The following is a 19810-nucleotide window of genomic DNA, read 5'->3' as shown; positions in this document are numbered from 1 at the left end:
AAGAGAATCACGTCAGTGGGCGTCGGGAATCATCCTTTCGGCATGGGTGTAAGAGCTTTTTGGCCAGACGCATGTGAGTGCGACATTATGGATGTGGTGCTGCCTGATACATAAGATTTGGTCGTTAAAAACCCAATTGTTATGAGAGCAAGTTCTAGCAGACCAAGCGATGAAGTGATTGCTTTTCGCTAGATGATTGCATTCAGCAAATCCAAGTCAGCCGAGAGCATAGTCTATTGCCACGAGCATTTAAATCTGCTCTTAAACTGGCAACGGGCCATCTGCATCTCTTCTCCATGTCTTCTAGCATTTACACTTCCAACAGTTTCCAGTTTCCCATTCGTCTTGAGCGTTCCATGAACTCGAACTTCTCTCTGCCTCTTCGTCTTCGAGTCATTCAACCTACAGCCGCCAACTCAAAGCGATGGCTAGAGGACGTACCACAGGAGCTCCGACTCATGACCTACGAGCATCTATTCACTGCGTCGCCGGTTCAGATCCACTTCATTCGGACACGTGGTTTCAAATGGTACAGCCAGGTCCACGACCCTCGGAACGACTACCTGAGTGTTATTGACGTCAGCAAGCAGTTCAGCGCTGAGGCTGCGCCTGTCTTCCTTCGAAAAGCACTGTTCACGTACTCCAAGCAGGATCTTCAAGACACGGTTGCTCGAATGCGCTCGGCCTTGCCACCGATTCATAACCTTTATTACAACTGCTTGAACCAGTCTAGCCTCATCGATCTGATCAAGCTCGCTATCCGATCCTTCAAAAGCGACGGTCATATGTTGGAGACGCTATCAATAGGTACATGTCTCGACCTGCAACCATACGGATCAGGTAGGTCATGGCCCTCAAACACAGATCACTCGTGGGCTAACGCCTGTTAGACTGGCTAAGGAACCTATTTAGACTCGCCCAAAAGATAGCTCGAAATATGTCTTTCGTGCTGCCAATTTCCGATGCAGGCGAGAAGATCCAGGTCGGGTACAGCACGCCTTGGAAGCACTGCACCGTCACGATCGATCAGGATGGACAGGTCACGGTCGAGGGTCTGGTGAGGAGGAGTGTCGATGATGTGAAGGATCAGCTGTTGAGATTGGGGTGTATCGCGCCGGGAACGACGGTTGTTCTTGTTAACATGTTTCCGAGGAATTCGGGAAAGAGGACTGTCGTGATGGAGTAGAGAGTCTGGTCCAATTGTCACTTCGTGCTACACCCCAGCTTCACGAGTCCGTCGTTCTCGATGATGGTCGAAGTGTTGCCGACCAACGCAAGCTGAATGGATGTCCTCGCCAGCTCATCAACCCGCACAGAGCCGAGCAGAACGCCCACCAGCCTCTGAACCAAGCTCGCTTCCTTCGGCATGATCATCGAGGGCCGCATGATGTATGTCTGCCACAAGCCTCGTTGCTGATGTTCGGCTGCGAATTGGAGGAGTTCTGTCTCGGCTTGACCCTGTCGGTGTTAGTACATTGTTGCCGATGGTGAGGAAGTTGCGCATACCTTTGCTCGTCGACCTTCCTGCAAGAACCATAGATTCTTCGTTTGATCTCGTTCAGCGAGGACCCCACTGCAGTGGATGTATCTGAATGGTTTGGTGCGCGTTGACCAATTTTGAGTCATGGCGTGGGTGAAGGCTAGTGGAAACTCGATTTCTGCTTCGGCTGTCGTGCCGCCGAGGCACCTAAGAAGGTCAGCGATGGTTGAAGAGGTCGATGGGAAGGGCTGACCATATACAGGCATCGGCATTCGCGATTATCTGGATCATCTCGGGAGAGTATGATCTGAAGTCGGACATGATAATGGTGTTCACCTTGTCGTGCTTCTGGGAGTTTTTGAGCGGCCGTCTGCTGAGCACGATAATTGAGGTAATTGTCGGTGACTCGATGCATTGTGTGAGGACTTCTGAGCCGGCGAAGCCTGTTGAGCCAGTGAGAATGATTTTCATGGTTGCGATGCTGTGTATGGGGGCTATTTGATGGGCAGGGATAGATGATTGTGCTTGATGTTGGATAGATCATTTTGTCGTTCTGCGTGCGGTTGAGGCGTTTTGTACATCATCAACATTGCTGCACAAAGCGCCACGAGCATCATCCAGCATCATCATTGTTAAAGTCAAGCAGGTTCGACGGCCTTTTCCCTGCCATAAATACAACGAGAGCCCGTCGGCCAGATAGGCCAGGTTTTTCGGACGAATGTTGCGCCGCATTGGGAAGTGGTCGCAATGCGAACCTCGAGGTCAGGAACGAGCACAAAAGTCAACGATATGCGGATTGGGCGCGTCTGAGATCATTTCGCATGTCATGCTGGAAGTTTTTGTATTATTGTGGTATCTAGAGGCTGCTCTTCTTCCAGTGACTCGACTGGGTCCCTCCAGCTGCGACCATGCTCTTGTCGGGCGCTTCTGCACCCAGCAACGGCTTCATTTCAGGATCTCCCTTTTCCATTGCTCGCTGATATGCTGGCCTCTCGCTGCAATCTTTCATCCATCGCAGGACATGCTCGTAGTCTTTCAGATTGATCTGCGCGCCCCAGTACCGTTGGGTGCTTGTGCTATAGAGCGTCATTATGTCTGCGGCAGTGAGTGTTTCACCTGCAAGATATTTGTTCGTGCTGAGCCGGTCATTGAGGATCTGGAAAGCCATGTGTAGCCGTGAGGTAGCTGCTTCTTTCATCGGGTGTCCTTCCGGAGGGTTCAAGAGATCGAGGAACATGTTCATTGACATGGAGGCCTGCAACGTCCCGTTTGCGAAGTGGAAGAAGCGCAGGTATTCGGAGTAGTTCTTGTCTGATGGACTGGGCGCTAACCTGCCACCGCCATATTTGTAGTTGATGTAGTCGCAGATTGCGCCGCTTTCGTTGAGAGTGAGGTTCTCATCGGTGTCTTCGAAGAATGGGGCTTTTCCTGTCGCGTTCCCGGGCTGGCTCTTCAGTGATTCGGGAGAGGTGACTGGGGATCGGGTGTGCACCACAAGTTCGTAGGGTAGTTCGAGCTCCTCGAGGAGCCAGACGATTCGTTCGGATTGGGAGATGCCGAGGTGGTGGAGGATGAGCATGGTGGTGGTATGGTGGGATGCGCGCCTTTATAAAGGATGTCCCGATCCTGGTGTCTTCTAAGCAACAATGTCAGTTTATCATCAGTATTTTCGCAAATTTGAGCTTTTGAAGCGCTCTCTCTGGAGGGGTTGCGGTGGTCGCTGCCTCGGCTGCGAATTGACGTCAGACTGTAAACAAAAAGTCAAATAGGTCGGAGAAGCGGGCGCAGTCCATAGTGAGCTCGGCCGAGCGCTGAGGGTTGTCTGGCATAGAACTGTCGTTGTTAAACTCTCCAGTTAGTGTCATGTCGCAGGCGAGGACGATCGACCTAGGGAGACATTGTCTGCGGCCATCGCAGAGCTTCGATGCAGTGATACCGCTCCTCATTCCTACACCCCTAGCCTTGCTAAAGCCAAGGTACAAGAGAGTCCTCTGTCAACATGTACAGCCTGAGAGCTCCAGCAGATGCTTGGTGAAGGAATGCTGGGAGTCCCACGTGAACGAGAACAAGCTCATTTCCGCCTGCTCAACCTCTAGCGCCTATCACGTGAGCACAGATGGATCTCAAACCTCATGAAGACCTGTGGCATGATCTCATCGGCGTTTCTTTCGCAGAATCGTATCGCTCATGATGCAGATATGGATGAAACGTGTACTCTAGCGGTACTTGGTGACAAGATGCGGCTCAATTGTCGTTCTTGGTCATGATCGCCACGTATGCCAATTCTCGGGGATGGTGAGAGGATGGATGTTGATTGACCGAGCAATCCGTGTCCCTTTCAATTCAGGTTCAGCCATTGCGTCGTCTGCTGACCTTCTTAAGACCATCTCTCTCTTTGAGTAACTCTTTCCTAACGTTCCGATATCAAGTGTTCTTCAGGAATCTTTCCGGATCAAACAGCATCGAGATCAACCGCCATGTCGTCCTACAACACCCCCAAGTGGTGGAAAGAATCAGTAATCTATCAGATCTACCCATCCTCCTTTCAAGCACATCCTGGAGCCAAGAATGAACAAAATGTAGGCTGGGGTACAGTCAAAGGCATCACTTCCAGGCTTGACTACCTCAAATCTCTCGGTGTCGATGTAGTATGGACATCTCCGATCTACAAGTCTCCTCAAGCTGACATGGGCTACGATATTGCGGACTACAAGGACATCGACCCTATCTATGGCAGCGTGTCAGACGTAGACGATCTCATCTCCGAGTGCAAGAAGCGGGACATGAAGCTGATGATGGACCTGGTTGTCAATCATACCTCCAACATGCACCAATGGTTTCTCGAATCACGATCAAGCAAGTCAAACCCGAAGCGAGACTGGTACATTTGGAAGGATCCAAAGTCGCGGGACGAGGCAGGCGTCGCAGAACCACCTAACAACTGGGCGCAGATCCTTGGTGAAGCGAACTCAGCTTGGACATACGATACAGAGACTAGCCAGTACTACCTGTCCGTGTTCACACCAGAGCAGCCGGATCTGAACTGGGAGAACCCGGAAGTGAGAGAAGCTGTGTGGGATGTGATGAAGTTCTGGCTTGATAAGGGCGTGGCTGGTTTCAGAATGGACGTCATCAACATGATCAGCAAAGATCCCTCATGTCCAGAAGCACCCGAAGTCCTTGATCCCAAGACCCACAAATATCAGCCTGGCACGCAGTTCTTCGTCAATGGCCCGAAGATGCATGACTATATGCATGAAATGTATGACAAGGTGTTGAGCAAGTATGACACCATCACTGTGGGCGAGATGCCTGGAATTGACTCGGAGGATGAGATTCTGCGGACCGTGGGTGCTAACGCCAAGGAGCTGAACATGATCTTCATATTTGCCCTCGTTGACATCGACAAGCCGAACGTCAGAATGGCACTGAAAGATTGGGACGTGAAAGAGATGAAGGGGATTGTTTCTCGGTGGCAGAATGTCATGATTGAGCGGAATGGCTGGAACAGTGTCTTCATTGAGAACCACGATAACCCACGATCAGTCACCAGATACACAGATGACAGTGATGAGTGGCGAGACAAAGGTGCCAAGCTGCTTGCACTTATGGAGACGACATTGGGCGGCACACTCTTCGTCTATCAGGGCGAGGAGATCGGACTCAGGAATGCTCCGATTGAGTGGGATCCGACAGAGTACAAGGACATTGAAACTGTCAATTACTGGAAGAAATGTCAGCAGATCTACAAGGACGATCCGGAGAAGTTGGAGCTGGGACGGAAGATCATTCAGATGAAGGCACGAGATCATGCGAGGACGCCAATGCAGTGGTCGACTCAGCCAAATGCCGGTTTCTGCGACGCGGATGTCAAACCGTGGATGCGTATCATGGATGATTGGCAGATTGTCAACGCTGAGGTGCAAATGAACTATGACTCTCAGGAGGAATTGAGTATCTGGCAATTCTGGCAGAGAGGGTTGAAGGACAGAAAGGAACACGCGGATGTATTTGTGTATGGTGGATTTGAGGAGGTAAACAAGGGAGATGAGAATGTCTTTGGCTATGTGAGGACGAGCAAGGAGGGTGAAAAGTGGTTGGTGGTATTGAACTTCAGTGGGAAGGAGCAGAAGTGGACAGTGCCGACAAAGGAAGTGGGCTTCTGGGCTTGCAGTAACTACACGAAAGGGAGGGCAAATAAGGCGAAGTCTGGAGAGATCGTGTTGAGGCCGTGGGAGGGCGTGCTGGGTAAGATTTCTGCATGAGCTCCCCATCGAAAGGATCATATTTTAGCGAATCGATGGTCGAGACGATTAGACAGACCTAAGATCGACCGGCGCACTAGGCATGCGAGCTGGTGAGAGGCGCTAGCGTGACCCATTGGCCGGTACATGATTCCAAGAAGCGGAGACCCATTTACAATCGACCGCGAGGATAATACATGGTTGAGGTTTGTCCGCCAAACTCATTTCCTTTCCCCCACTGGCGTAACAGCCACGGCCTATCTTCGGCAGTCTGCCTCCTTCCGTGGGTGAGCAGCGGAAATGACGCTAGATGCTCGCATGATCGCCGTAGCTCCTCATGCGCAACCGCAAAACAGCCTCACACCTGTGTTTAGATACCGCCCACCTTCTTATGCTTCAGCACATAGGTATTCTACACAGCGTGCCTATAATTGTTACTAGGCGGCACTTACAAAGCGTGGTATGGCCACTACAAATCATCTTTCCGTAAACAATACCCTCTGCGCAGCCGTCGATCGGTCACCAAGGATTGAGTCTTTCCACAGCACAACATGATCGAGCAGTCTACGGCACAAAGCCACGGGCGGAGCAACTTACGCCGCTGCTGCAACCAGACTAGAGAGCTGTGGTCTTAGGCCAGCCAGCAGTAGCCCTTTCATGATCGAACGTAAAGGAAGCGTCGACCAGCACCCCTCCTCCCTCCTCGCTACGAATCGGTGGTTGTACTGAAGACATGGCTCTCGACCAAACAACCTCAGAAGGAGATGATTCAGCTCGCAGATAGGTAATCGGAGCCAACCTCGTACGTGTTAAGGAGCAGGATAGCCGAGACACGTCTGGACAACGCATGCTAGCCAACTTCTACGTCTCAGAGCGCAAAAATGCCAGGCACGTGCAAGAAGTGCGCGCAATCTCTGGGCATCTGAAGCAATTCTGTTCGCGGAGCAGACTGAGGATCAGAAGCGTAGAATATCTAAGGTCTGTCAGGAGCCCCAAGCTCAGGAAAGACTTGTGTCGAGGTAGGCCTTTGCACCGAAAGGACAGCACGAAGTGCAAGAAGAACTGCGCTTCAGGATGGACGCATCCGCCATGAGGCGCCAGAGCGGAGTAGAACAATTAATATCATGCGGGTGATTTGAGAACTTTCGGTTAAGGGATCGACATACACAAGCAGACCTGAAGACACGACACCAAAGGTGAGCACTCTGGAAGCCAGAACCACCTTGTTACACGAATATAGTAGCTTGCACCCATGCAATCCTGGTGTTGACGATATATCGCGGTTATATTTCCTCATTAAAGTCCGCGAGCAGTATCAACGACTTTCTACCGCGTCTTTCCGAGAACATTACCATAGCTGTTGGTCAGGTAAGTCGGTACTCTCCTGTGGCGTTCTCATTCACTGTGCTTCACCACCGATACAAAGAGATCGCGAGTGGTCGTCAGCAAGACTAGCGCTGCAAGACAAGATCCTTAATGGGTTCTGATCATGGATCACCGGCTATTGGCAGATCCCAGCCTTCTAGTTCCGCCATGATGTTGACACGCTATCAGACTTGCTAAGCTGTCCTTGAAAGTCACAATGTGCAGAAACTTGCAAATAAAGGTAGGTCACTGCCGTGATCGCGATTTCAACACAGTCTGTTAGCATGGTTCTCTCGTCTTCCACAACAACACGATTACACTAGGGAGTAGCATTTGATGGTTGAAAGTGGCCCGGCTGCATAGCACCTGGTCGTTGATTCGGAGTCCGCTGCTGCGCTGCTGTTGTGTGTCTAATCGCGCTTGTCAGATCAGGTAGCTAGGGTGTCATCTTTTACTGCGCTTATCGAAGCGTCCGTCCGGCTCACTTCCCAGCAAGCGACACATTCCAGTGTCGATTGGCCATTCAGGATTCGTCGGTAAGCCATGTCACCACACGTCCCGTTTGACAATCCATGTTACTTAAACCTATCTCTCCCCAGTCCTATCGACCACCATCTTCTACTTGTCCATAGCACGCATTCGCCGACTGATAGTCAACCACTGAATTGTCTGCTCCTTCATCTACCACTTTCTCACTCTAACCTTCCACTTTCCACCGCCTCCGCCATTCTCAGGCACGATGTCCAAATCATTGTCCACCATGATCACTATCCTCTTCTTCCTAGCATTCTTCCTGATCCAAACCGCCGAGTGTGCTCTAGCCGTGAGTATACCCACACTCAAAACCATCCCACCTACATACTAATCACTCCGCCCAGGACCAACTCACCAAGCTCAACACCCTAAAGAAAGATCCCAAAGGCATCTTCCACATAGCCGACGATGGCGTCGTCCGCTCCTAAGACGCCTCTGCAAACGTCATAGACTACATCCCCTTCTCCCCCGAAGACCTCAAAGACACTATCTCGATGTTCCCTGACACCGATAACCTCCACTCTCACCTGTCCGACACCTGGGCCAACGTCGACGGCCACAGCGTCCCTGAACACGCCATTCGATTCCCAAGCCCGAACATCCTGCCCAGACTGCCTGCCACGATGATCAAACCAGACAACTGGGACGAGAACATGAAGATGGCCATGATTAGCCGAAACGAGAACCTTGACGACACCATATTCGAGAAGAGGCAACTAGGCTTCTGTCAGGCTCAGTGGTGCAACAATAATGCTGGTTGTTGGACTTTGGGATGCAGTGGTTGCGCTATGCCTGACCTGAAGTACTGGGGGTTTTGCTTCATGTAAGCATGCTGGGGACGATGCTTGGCGACAGCTCGTTCGATCGCATCGGCCTGCAAGTGATGAGTGTATAATGCTGGGCATATTGACCAGCACAGAAGGTGTTACGAGCTTTGCCCAAGGAGTATAGAGGTAGAAGAAAGATGACCTTGTGCACTGATAGACACACAAAGCACTAGAGTTGTGGACGGCATCTATAGTTCGGATAAACAATCAAGATTGTTAATTACCTGCTCTAGTCTAGGGCGATATTAAATGTTCACGAGCGGTGCTCATCAAGATGCTGAGGCAACAACTCTTATCGCGTATCTCGCAGAAGTTTCACACAACCGTCGATCAAGCATCCGAAGGCCACGCATCGTCAGAAATTTCAGCTAGGCCGTCTTCAGCCGCCACGCCAGCAGACGCATTGCTTCTCATCGTAAGGTACACCTCATTCTGCACAGCTCTTCGGGGCCTTCTACTTGCCTCTGCTAGCTGTCGCTCAGTGAGTTCACTCCTTCCTTCAACGTCATGACCAGCGATCGAAAGGCGAGCATCAGGAGAGAACATGCCCAATATGTGCCTCGTGCGGACAGGGCTCGTGATCAGCAGCAGGAAGTCCGCCGCACAGTCGTCTACGAGGTACTGAAGCAAGTTGACGATATGTAGAGTATCGTCCAGCCAGTCTCTTTTCTCGAAGTAGTTGATGCTGTCGATGACGCAGAACAGAACAGCTGTTGGCGGAAGACGGTTGAGCAATCGACTGAAGCACTCACACAGTCCGCGAAAGTCAAGCTTCTCCAGCTGCTGGCGCAGACGAAGAGAGACAAAATCGAGTTGTATTTGGTACAGATCGAGTAGCTGTGCTATGAGACTGCGTATCATGCCTTTTGGTCCTTGAGGGTGGTCACGAGGCGCTGTGTGTAGGCCGCAGAAGAAGTAGATGACTGTGGCTCGTGGGTGATCCTGTTGGAGGCGGATGAGATGGAGGCAAACCAGTGACGGCCGACACGTGACGGGACGAAATCGTTGTCAGCTGAGTATCGATGAAGAGAGGTTGGCGCACCGCCGTGGATTGGGATTGCCAGTCTCTGAACCTGGGGTCGGTGCTTATGCTCAGCGCCATCTAGGAATCGGAGTAGTCGGGATCTACACGGAGAATCTTGCGCAAATCGAACAGCGGGAGGTCTCGGCTGATATCAAGGATCTCCAAGAGGTCTTCTTAGGTTAATGCCATTGCAGCTTGCTCAAGCTCTTTGATCTATGCCTTCAAGTGGCAGATATCTCGGTCCTTCTGTCGCATCCACTTGGCGGTGCTATTGGTATCCGCTAAAACCTTCTTCATCTCCTCAATGGCGTCTTTGCTGGCCTGCTGCAGTCGGTGCATCTGGCTCAATTCCGCTTGGGTCTCTCCTTGTGACTGTGTCAGACCTTCGACACCGGTCTTGGTCTGGTTCAGAACACGGTCGCGCAAGCCGGCTACGTATGATTGCAAAGCTGTCAGGCTTTCGTCGAGGTGAATCATTTTGTCCTCGAAAGGCTTGTTGTATAGAGGCCCTCGAAGTAGTGCGCGGCTTTGTTTTCCTGTAGACGGAGATGGTTCTTGCTGCGCCAACTAGGCACTGGTGACATTCACGCGACACGATGCTTGACCGACGATTACAGTTCGCCCTTTGTGCACCGATATTGTGCTACGTCTTTGTTGCACTGTATTTATCTCACGTATGCTCCCAGGACCCTATATCAAGTTTTTTCAAGGCTACGTACCTGGTCAATTACCGTCTTAACCGCCAACATGAAGCACTGGAATTCCATCAGAGCAGAGGGTCGCATCCTCCTTCCCAAGACAGACCATATTCGTATGCAAATTTTGCAAAATCTCTTGTATACCGCTGGAAAGCTCAATCATCCCGTACGTGATCAACCCAAACGCACCTCAACAGTACCAAGCAAATATTCCTCGACATATGAACCAACCAGTCATCGCACTGATCTGACCACCACAATGATGCTCAATTCTTTACGTCCTCCATATGAACATCCATGTCGTCCTTGTTCACCTTCGTGTCAGCATTGTTGAAAGCCTCAGGGTCGGCTATGATGCGCCCTGTTCCAGCCTGCTGCGCGGTCTTCTTGAAGTGCCTTGGAGCCACGTCCATCGCGTAAAGTTCATCCATCTTCTCAAACGAAACTCCTTTAGTCTCGGGATACAAGTACCAGCCGCCCACTGCAGCAATCAATCCAGTTCCCAGGAAGATGAATCCAACTTTGCCGCCCAAATTGCCTGCATCAGGGTTGATCATGTATGGCACTGTGAACTGCATGATCAAGCCCCAGATCGCGTTAGTGATTGTAATCAATCCCTGTGTCGCTCCTCTCAACCGCATTGTTGCTATTTCGGATGCAAGTACGAAACCAGTTGCACCAATTGAGAGCTGATAAATGAGCGCCCAAAGATAGATGAAAGCCACAATGGCCCAGCTTGCCTTGGTCTGATTGGGTAAGCATCCTAAGATGCCAATCAAGAGCAGGAAGAAACAGAGCACAAATTGAGGACCGACGATGAGGAGCCGACGACCGAAAATCTCGGTCAGTGGAAATGCTGCGGTGCTGGCAGCCAGCATGACGACGTACAATGCAACAGAAGCATTGAAATAGTCCTCGATGCCAATGAGTTCGAGGAAGTAGGTCGCATACCCGATGACAAAGGTAGCGCCAATCATTTGCTGCGCAGACGCGGCGAATATAGCTGTGAACGTTCTCTTCCTGTTTGCTGCACGGAAACATTCGGCTTCAGCGTCGATATCGATACCCAAGAACTTGCGTGGGTGTTCGGCTTCGGTATTGCCCTGCAACTGTCGTGTCAGGTGAATCTCTTCTTGCATTCGTGACACCTCAATGTCGTAGTAGTTGCTGTCTTTGAAGCCGTATATTCGACGAAGTGCTTTCTTTGCTTCTGAGGTACGGCCTTGTCGAACCAACCAATACGGTGATTCAGGGAAGAAGGGCCAAACAGTGGCTAAGATCACTATTGCCGCATGCGTTAGCTCTGACAAGCTTCAAGGTCGACTGGCTAGACTCACAAGGGAATATATACATCGCAACGACCGGTGTCCACCATTGCCATTTGCCTTCAATAGTACTGCTACCTTTGGAGACAACGACAACGAGGAACTGGCCGAGGACAATACTAGTGTTGAAGAAGCAGAGGAAAAAGCCACGAAGTTCTGGACGACATGTCTCACCAATCCAGAGTGGCGTTATAGTGAACATCATACCGATGGCGATACCGTTGACACCACGACCAGCTAAGTGCATCTTCCACTCGGGTGCCAGTTGCTGAAGCAGGACACCAGCGACCGAGATGAAAGACGCAACAAGGATACCCCATTTTCGACCGTATTTTTCGAGGAGAGGTGCAAAGATGAAGGTAGCAACGACCTCACATGCGGGTGCAATGGAGTTCCATGCGGAAAGATAGACAGCGGGGATGAGATGAGTGCCGTCGGCCTGTAAGACACCAAATTTTTCTCGGAAGGCAGGCAAAGCAGCAAGTTGACCACCTGCAACAATGTCGAAGCCTTGCATGACAACGCCGCTAGAGATCCAGAGTGCTATTCAGAGCTGTTAGTGCTTGCCACGGATAGGGGTTATGTGACATGTTGGACCAACCCCAGAGAGCGAATCGCGACTGCGACTTCAGTATTTTCCATTTTTTGGATGGATCAACGACAGAGTAGTCGATCCTGCGTCAGTGTCAGTAAGTGGACAGTGGCATGCTGTGTACAGGATCTTACTCTTGAGAGTGACTCATGTTCGGCGGCTTTCGTCTCGAGGTTTAGAGATCAGGAGTCTGGGGCTTGAACAACCGTTTCCTTGAACCAAAGGTCTGTCGAGCCGTTATATTCCTTCGTAGCAGAAACTCTCCAGATGAATTAGTGTGTTTCTTAAGTTTGATGGTTCTCTGCTCTCGCAGCAGGTGTGCATAACGAGCACGGGGTAGGCCGGGCTATAGCTCAGGCGAGACCAACTCTGATAGTGCTTCATCATGGAGGAGCCGCCATGTGGGGATTTAGCGCATCCCAACCACGGGGTCGAGGCTGGTACCAGAACCAGTGGTGTGGAGCTCGATAGTACGTGAGCAATTTACAAGGACTCGCAATGAGCTTTAAGTTTGCCGGCCATTGTTCGCTTATCCGTCCTCCGCTTGTCGCGGATTTTCGATTTACCTCCGCGATGCCTCAATTAGCGCCCAATTACGGAAAAGTACCGTCACCCTCGGCAGTATCGGACGCAATACCGAATCCCATCGGACAGCCTTACATTGCACTTTTTCCATCGCGATGCTGTCAAAAGAATGCTTTGAGCAGCCTCAGTAGTAAATAGAAAGTCGTTGGATATTGATGACTTACAAGTATCACTCGCCACGCTTAAAGGTCTCTCGCATACAACTTGGTATTTGACAAGCATGTCTTCGAAGGAGCAGCAGGGTTACACGTGCTATCCACGGCCAACCATACATTTTACTACGAAAAGTTGGATCAATGATCCGTGCGCTCCAGGTTATGATCCAGCGACAAAGACGTACCACCTATTCTACCAGTGTAAGGTCATCTCTGCTAGACAGACGTGAGAACCTGCTTATGACTGACGCTGACCATCAGGCAATCCGGATGGTTGCGATTGGGGAAACATGTCCTGGGGACATATTTTATCCAAAGATCTGTTGACATGGAAGCAGGCCTCCGCTGAACCTGCGCTGGTGCCTGATCAAGAGTATGACCAAAAAGGGGTGTTCACGGGTTGTTGGATTCCCACAGTTGGCAGCACCGACAAAACACTCAGGGTCGTGTACTCCTCTGTGAAACAGCTGCCTTTCCACTGGAGTGCCCCTCCATACCCCCGTGATGCAGCTGGGATTGCCATGGCTGTTTCGTATGACAATGGCAATAGTTGGAAGAAAATGGGCCAGAATCCAATGTTAGAAGGCGAACCACCCAATTTTCTTGTGACAGGCTTCCGTGATCCCTATGCTGCGCCATGGACACTCTTGGACCACGTTCGGGATCGGCCCGAGCCCGCCCTCTACGGACTTGTGTCTGGCGGTATCGAAGGAGCTGGACCTACAACCTTCCTATACGAAATTCAGGATGGTGGGGTTGGTGACTGGAAGTACATTGGTCCGTTGGTTGATATACCGCAGAGATTCCAGCCCTCCAAAAAGTGGTGTGGCAATTTTGGTATGAACTGGGAGTGTACCAACTTCATGACTCTTCGGACAGAGTCTGATGCCCGATCTTTTCTGATCATTGGTGCAGAAGGCGATGTGGAAAAAGACCATGTTCGTGGGTACGAACAAGGCAACAAGCAGCTTCGCACAATACGCAGTCAACTATGGATGTCAGGCAGTCTCACAAGGACAAATAACGGCGTTCGTTTTGTATTTGAGCATGGTGGATACCTCGATCACGGACCAAGTTATGCTGCGAACTCATTCGAAGATCCTGTTTCTGGCAGGCGAATTGTGTATGGATGGATACCAGAAGAAGATATCCTACCAGAAACTGCACGGTTGAAGGGCTGGAATGGTTCTTTGGCCATCCCGCGTGAACTGTTTCTTCTCCAAATCCCAAACGTGCAAGAATCGCCAGAATATGCCCTCTCTGAAATGGTTTGTTTTGAGAGCAGGACCGAGAAGGATGGTTCGACGACGCTTCTGACCTTGGGTGTACGTCCTATTGCAGAAATAGCACGTTTGCGCAAGGGCTGTGGCCAGAAGCTAAAGGCCGAAACAGGAATGACGCTTCCAATATTAGATGCAGCTGTACGGCGACCACTTTTTGAGACACTTTCAACCGTCTGGGAGCTCGAGGCCACGATTTCTATCGAGCAAGATTGTCGGACAGCCGGCTTTCACATCCGTCATGACCAGGACTTGTCGATCTGCACAAGTGTCGAATTCTCTCACGAGGCGCAGACCATTTCTGTCATTCGGGAGGAGTCAAATTCTGATTCGACAATCACAAAGTGCCCCGACGCTGGACCATTCAACCTATTCTTCCTAGGCTCAAAATCCGATACCGATGAACCCCAGCACGAGGCTCGAAGTTTAGGCATGGAAAAGCTGCACCTTCGAATCTTTTCGGACGGTGACATCCTTGAGGTGTTCGCCAACGATCGTTTTGCATTAGCAACCATGGTATATTCTGGGAGTGCTGGCAAGAACATGGGTTACATAAGCGCCTTTGCAACAGGGGGCGTGAACAGTGCATCCTTCGAGAACGTGACCGTGTGGGACGGGCTGAATGGAGGGAGGACTCTGTTCCTGAACGAGGCTTGACCAGTCTGAGACCATTGTTAATGTTTGGAGTTGACTCTGTTATCGTTGACTTATTTCCACGTCACTAAGGATGGATGAGGCTGTGTCAGCTTTTCACGGAGAGCAGTATGTAGGAGCGAGAGCGATGGACTGGCCTGGATAACCTCTTTATCCACCATCAATGTAGCTGCGAAACAATGATGGAGACGGTCCCAATCTACCACAGATTCGGATCTCAGCCGCAAGCTACTTTCACCTCGAACCACTGCCATCGTTGTCATGAAAATGCTCGCATAGAGCATCCACCGATTGACCATACAGTCTCGGGTCGACGCAAGGATGCTAGGAATTAGCTGTATATAAGCATTAAAGAATCGTTGACAATGTCCCAGTAACTCCGGGGAGGCGACTTGATTTTGGATGCATTGATATACTGCCGGCCAGTATATGGAAATTTTGCAGCAATAGTACTGGACGCGGAGGAAGTTGCTATAACGTTCCATAGTAGGAACGACTCGTGGCGATGATGGCAGATCAATCTCAATGTCTTGATGAGAATCAAATCGAATTGGTTCTGGCAGATAACCATACCATTCGTCGAGTTGAAGTTCAAGTTCCGATGCGACTGCAGGAGCATAGACAATCTCGCCATTCTTGGTACGGCGGATGGCCGTATTGCAACGATGCAGCATACGTCTCATAGCAATCTCTGCAAGGTAGTAGGACTTCGTGAGGTCAGCACCTGTAGGGTTTGCAGACATGCTTGCTGGGGACGTGGTGATCGTCGCTGGAGACCCCATCTCAACGTCGAATTGCCAGGTCCTGCGACCATCAGGCAAAGAAATATGGTCATCGTAGTTCCAGATACCACTCTCCACAAAGCCAAACTGAACTCGAAGCTCGCTCTCCAATAACAGCACAGCCCAGTAAGCTCTTTTCAGTAGCTCGTATAGCTCGCCTGTAGTCTCTTGTTGGGCTTTGAGCATGTTCTGCACCTTGAATGAGGCGATGACAATGTAGTCGTATGCTTGACATGGCTTGCATAAACAGCAGTGGTAAATACTCAGGAGTATCAGACACTGCACACCGACTATGCTACTGTCGGTCAGCACGAGAGGCAACGAGGCTAAGGCCGCCTCGAAATATATCTCACTCGTAGTATCAGTCTTGGAGTCACCAAGAGCATGGTCTTGTTGAGCGAGGATACCGGTCGCTGCAATCAGTAGCATGAGACAAGACTCAGGGTGCGGCAGCAATGGTCCAGAAATGACTTGAAGATAGCGCTCGCTGAAACCAGGCCGCAATATGGGGTACCATCCGTGAACATGCGTCGAGAAAGCGGCCAGTGCATCAAGAGCTTGCTGATGCTGTATCATCCGCAATCGAGAGGAGTTCCCGGCGTCTACCGAGCAGCTATCCTTCTCGAGCCTGAGGAGTTCTCCAGCAAAGCCAGGATCCAATCCAAAAAAAGTCATCAAACACTCGCTGCCGAGTAATTGGAAAGGCGATTTCTCCTGGTCGGTGAACACATGATAATTTTGGTCGAGGCTGTTCGGAGATGTGTCGCTGGTGGTGTGATTCTCACGGATTTCGGATGAAGGGAGTAGACTAGTTATGAGATCAAGTCTGTCATTGATGGCGGCGAGCTCGGTCTCCACTCTATGACTGGATCAGTAACACTCATGAAACCACAACCGTTCACTTACCTAGAATGAGGCACAGCTGGGGTCGACTCATACTGGCAATCAAACCCGCGTATACGACAGTATCCGCAGGAAGGTTTTTGACTATCACATTTGGTTCTTCTTCCTCTGCAGGTACTGCACGCGGTTGTTACTCTTGACCGAGGTCTTTTTCGCGGAGCTTTCGGTTGAGAAGGATGCAGGCTCTCATGGTCAGGCGAGCTATCGTCGCGGTTTCGGGACGGCATCTGCCAGAGCGAATGTTCGAAGATATGAAAGAGGAGTACAACCGCAACATACACAAACATCGAACGATCTCCGCGATGCAGCTTGCCAAATAATTCACCCCGCTTTTTGCCATTGCCGAGCTGACAACGCGGAGCTGAGTTGTTCTCCGCGAAACGACCTATGCCCAAATATTCTCGGGACATCGCTTTCTGGTGCGTCCTGCTTCGCTGTAGAGAGCCTTCTTGAGGAGTACTGTCATGAGGGACAGTCTCCACAACTCACAAAGAGACTGTCCCTCATGACCTGAGACGTCGATGAGTGATCTTTTTGTCCGCGCTTCGAACCGGATAGGATGGTCAACGTGGTGGATACGAGGCGATCCTTCCTCGTCCATACAACATCTATAAGACCCGAGAGCTACAATTTTATTGTATAAGCTATCTCCTGTTTGCTTCGAAGAACGACCGCATATCACCTGCTAGACCTGCGTGCCCCTTCAACAATGTCGGTAACCTCGTTCCTCAATGGCGATCTTCTGTCCTCAGCCGCACAGCGCAAGACTGCACGTACTGCACGAGTGTCTAGCTGGGATCAGACTGGCCTGAACGAAGATGCCTTCGTTGTGCAGCCAGGCGAGACAGCAGTTTTGGCTGACATTGAGGGTCCTGGAAAGATCACCCATCTCTGGTTTGTTCAAACCTGCCGCCGCATTCTCGGTCCTGGATTGATCCCGTACTCTAAGTCTGGCGTCGCGATGATGGAGATCCACAATGCTCTGGGCCTTAGCTACGAGGATAGCGACCCAGACTACTACCGCAAAGTGATCATCAAGATGTACTGGGACGATTCCGAAACACCCAATGTCATTGCCCCAATCGGCGACTTCTTCTGCCTGGGACACTCAATGTCTGCCAACTTTCAGTCCATGCCTTTCACAGTTTCTGTGAAGCCCTCAGAAGAAAAGAAATTTGGGGGAGCAGCAGCATTCAATTGCTATCTACAGATGCCCTTCAATAAGCGTGCGCGCATCGAGATCGAAAATCAAGGCGAGGATGCATATTTCCAGTACTTCTATATCGACTACGAATTGTTGCGTGCCCCATTCGATCCCAAGGAAATCTTGTACTTTCACGCCCATTGGCGACGAGAGAACCCAACTAATGGATGGGCACCAAGCGGCATGCAGACGAACAGCCTCGAAACACAGGTCCCCAACCTTGAGGGCGATGGCTACACCATCCTTGAGACGACAGGTTCGGGCACGTACATTGGCTGCAATCACTCCGTCCTCCACTTCCAAGGAACATGGTGGGGTGAAGGCGACGACATGATCTTCATCGATGACGACACTTGGCCTCCGAGCATGCATGGCACAGGTGGCGAAGATTACTTCACTCAGGGTTGGGGCATGCAGAAGAACTCATACCCATTCTGCGGCACAATCATCCACGAGGAAGATGTTCCAGGCTACCAGGTATCATACCGATGGCACTTAGCAGATCCGGTGCGATTCGAGGAGAAGATCAAGGTAAAGCTGGAACACGGACATGCAAATCATTTGAGAGACGACTGGTCGACGACAGCATATTGGTATCAGACCTTGCCAGGGCCGAAGCTAGATATCTTGCCGGTAGCTCAGAGGTTGCCAAACAGACCAAAAGTTGAGCAGCCAGCTGAGCCAAGCGTTGATAGGCCATTGACGGATCTGCAAAAGAAGCACATCGCGCAACGCGAGGAAAGGTTTAAGGCTTTTGTGGACGATCGCAACCAATGGCTTGAGAGGAGGGCCCAAGCATCGCGAGACAGAGCAAAGAATAACGTCCAAATTGCGAAGGATGTGAGAGCCCGATTTTTAAAGAGCTTGCAACAGGCCAAGTAGATAGCCAAGCTAGCCCTCTGGATCTTGATGCGTATTTTGCAATCCGAGCTTGTGAATTGAGATCTGTAAATGCATCAATTTGAAATGACTTTTCTGTTGGCTGTAATTTTTCGTCCTCGTGTCTTCCTCGGGTCCCTCTTGGTTAGAATCGCCCATCTTTGGTATCAGGCAAAGTGGTCCTGGTTTTGTGCGACACGGCGCTTACTTGATGGAAATGAGGAGGCGGGTACTGGTGGGCCTGGAAGGGTCGACTGGCAAATTGTTGATGGTGAAGGTGCTTGAATGGTCTAGCCGCGCCCCATAAACCAGCAGGGGCATTGTCTACAGAGAAATAGGTACTCCAGCGGTGGTGCAACCTCATGCACTGCTTGACGTCGTGCATTATGTAAGTGCTGCACCAATACCTCCAGGCACCTGGTGACTAGACCTTGCCCGCGATAGCGTGGATCATTCCTTGAAGCGCATATACTGACTTCCCAGTGCTTTTGCTCGAGTGATTCGGAAGCCACAACATCTTCAATGCTTTCGATAGCTGATTCAGCCTTTTGCATCTCCCACAGATGGACGGCTCTTCCTTTCCACGGCTTCAGGCTTTATATCTGCTACCTGCATGTCCGATGTGGCCGTAACGGACAAGTCGACTCCCTCAGCTACCTGAATCGCCTTCTGAAAGGCTATTGTGACTACGGCGCGAGTTCCGATAGACGGTGTAGACGTGAATGCTATAGACCTACCTATCATCTCCACAAGCTAACCTAGAGGACACCGCCAATTACAGTGTAATTTTCCCTAAAAGGGTTTAGTGTTAGGGCTACGCTAAGCCTAATAAGGGAAAATTACACTGTAATTGAGCAGTCAAATTGAATGGTACTTTTAGGGGCTTAATTTAGGGTTATAGCCAGTATTACGCTATGTATACGTCTTAGTATCTAACTATTACTTAGTATTATATAGAAAAAAGAATAGGGACACAGTGACTGGTACCTTAGGGTTAAGAGGTTAGGGTTATACCTTACGTTAGCCTAGGGTTATTCTGTGTCTCAGTCTCGCCCTCTATTAAAGTATTTAGATAACCCGTATATATGAGTAGTAAAAAGAATCAATTAAAGTATAATATAACCCAGCCGACCCGAGGTTAGGGTTAGGGTTAGGGTTAGGGTTAGGGTTAGGGTTAGGGTTAGGGTTAGGGTTAGGGTTAGGGTTAGGGTTAGGGTTAGGGTTAGGGTTAGGGTTAGGGTTAGGGAGCAATACGTAACTGAACGAAGTAGAGGACAGA

General features: G+C 50.5%; 9 protein-coding genes across 9 annotated transcripts; 4 read left to right on the top strand and 5 right to left on the bottom strand.

The window, feature by feature from the left end:
* Positions 1 to 296: 296 nt before the first annotated feature.
* PMZ80_009813 (uncharacterized protein) lies at positions 297 to 1186 on the top strand (the record flags this gene model as incomplete). Its single annotated transcript, XM_064878206.1, has 2 exons — positions 297 to 840; positions 891 to 1186. The coding sequence occupies 2 exons, from the start codon at positions 297 to 299 to the stop codon at positions 1184 to 1186; spliced, it is 840 nt and encodes a 279-aa protein (XP_064725774.1).
* Positions 1187 to 1203: 17 nt separating this feature from the next.
* On the bottom strand, positions 1204 to 1951 carry PMZ80_009812 (uncharacterized protein; the record flags this gene model as incomplete). Its single annotated transcript, XM_064878205.1, has 3 exons — positions 1204 to 1458; positions 1507 to 1687; positions 1734 to 1951. The coding sequence occupies 3 exons, from the start codon at positions 1949 to 1951 to the stop codon at positions 1204 to 1206; spliced, it is 654 nt and encodes a 217-aa protein (XP_064725773.1).
* Positions 1952 to 2336: 385 nt separating this feature from the next.
* Positions 2337 to 3059, bottom strand: PMZ80_009811 (uncharacterized protein; the record flags this gene model as incomplete). The annotated part of the gene is made up of 1 exon (XM_064878204.1): positions 2337 to 3059. One exon carries the CDS (start codon positions 3057 to 3059, stop codon positions 2337 to 2339), a length of 723 nt encoding a protein of 240 aa, XP_064725772.1.
* Positions 3060 to 3957: 898 nt separating this feature from the next.
* PMZ80_009810 (uncharacterized protein) lies at positions 3958 to 5745 on the top strand (the record flags this gene model as incomplete). The annotated part of the gene is made up of 1 exon (XM_064878203.1): positions 3958 to 5745. The coding sequence occupies one exon, from the start codon at positions 3958 to 3960 to the stop codon at positions 5743 to 5745; it is 1788 nt and encodes a 595-aa protein (XP_064725771.1).
* Positions 5746 to 9687: 3942 nt separating this feature from the next.
* Positions 9688 to 9951, bottom strand: PMZ80_009809 (uncharacterized protein; the record flags this gene model as incomplete). Its single annotated transcript, XM_064878202.1, has 1 exon — positions 9688 to 9951. The coding sequence occupies one exon, from the start codon at positions 9949 to 9951 to the stop codon at positions 9688 to 9690; it is 264 nt and encodes an 87-aa protein (XP_064725770.1).
* A 487-nt stretch (positions 9952 to 10438) lies between these two features.
* PMZ80_009808 (uncharacterized protein) lies at positions 10439 to 12240 on the bottom strand (the record flags this gene model as incomplete). Its single annotated transcript, XM_064878201.1, has 5 exons — positions 10439 to 11454; positions 11510 to 12040; positions 12099 to 12117; positions 12160 to 12172; positions 12224 to 12240. The coding sequence occupies 5 exons, from the start codon at positions 12238 to 12240 to the stop codon at positions 10439 to 10441; spliced, it is 1596 nt and encodes a 531-aa protein (XP_064725769.1).
* An 879-nt stretch (positions 12241 to 13119) lies between these two features.
* Positions 13120 to 14766, top strand: PMZ80_009807 (uncharacterized protein; the record flags this gene model as incomplete). The annotated part of the gene is made up of 1 exon (XM_064878200.1): positions 13120 to 14766. The coding sequence occupies one exon, from the start codon at positions 13120 to 13122 to the stop codon at positions 14764 to 14766; it is 1647 nt and encodes a 548-aa protein (XP_064725768.1).
* Positions 14767 to 14997: 231 nt separating this feature from the next.
* PMZ80_009806 (uncharacterized protein) lies at positions 14998 to 15974 on the bottom strand (the record flags this gene model as incomplete). The annotated part of the gene is made up of 2 exons (XM_064878199.1): positions 14998 to 15010; positions 15217 to 15974. 2 exons carry the CDS (start codon positions 15972 to 15974, stop codon positions 14998 to 15000), a joined length of 771 nt encoding a protein of 256 aa, XP_064725767.1.
* Positions 15975 to 17157: 1183 nt separating this feature from the next.
* On the top strand, positions 17158 to 18534 carry PMZ80_009805 (uncharacterized protein; the record flags this gene model as incomplete). The annotated part of the gene is made up of 1 exon (XM_064878198.1): positions 17158 to 18534. The coding sequence occupies one exon, from the start codon at positions 17158 to 17160 to the stop codon at positions 18532 to 18534; it is 1377 nt and encodes a 458-aa protein (XP_064725766.1).
* Positions 18535 to 19810: the final 1276 nt, after the last annotated feature.

Source organism: Knufia obscura (assembly GCF_036327395.1).
Source record: "Knufia obscura strain CCFEE 5817 isolate CBS 148926 chromosome Unknown scaffold_15, whole genome shotgun sequence".
NCBI lineage: Eukaryota > Fungi > Ascomycota > Eurotiomycetes > Chaetothyriales > Trichomeriaceae > Knufia > Knufia obscura.
This window is presented reverse-complemented; position numbering and strand designations above follow the sequence as displayed.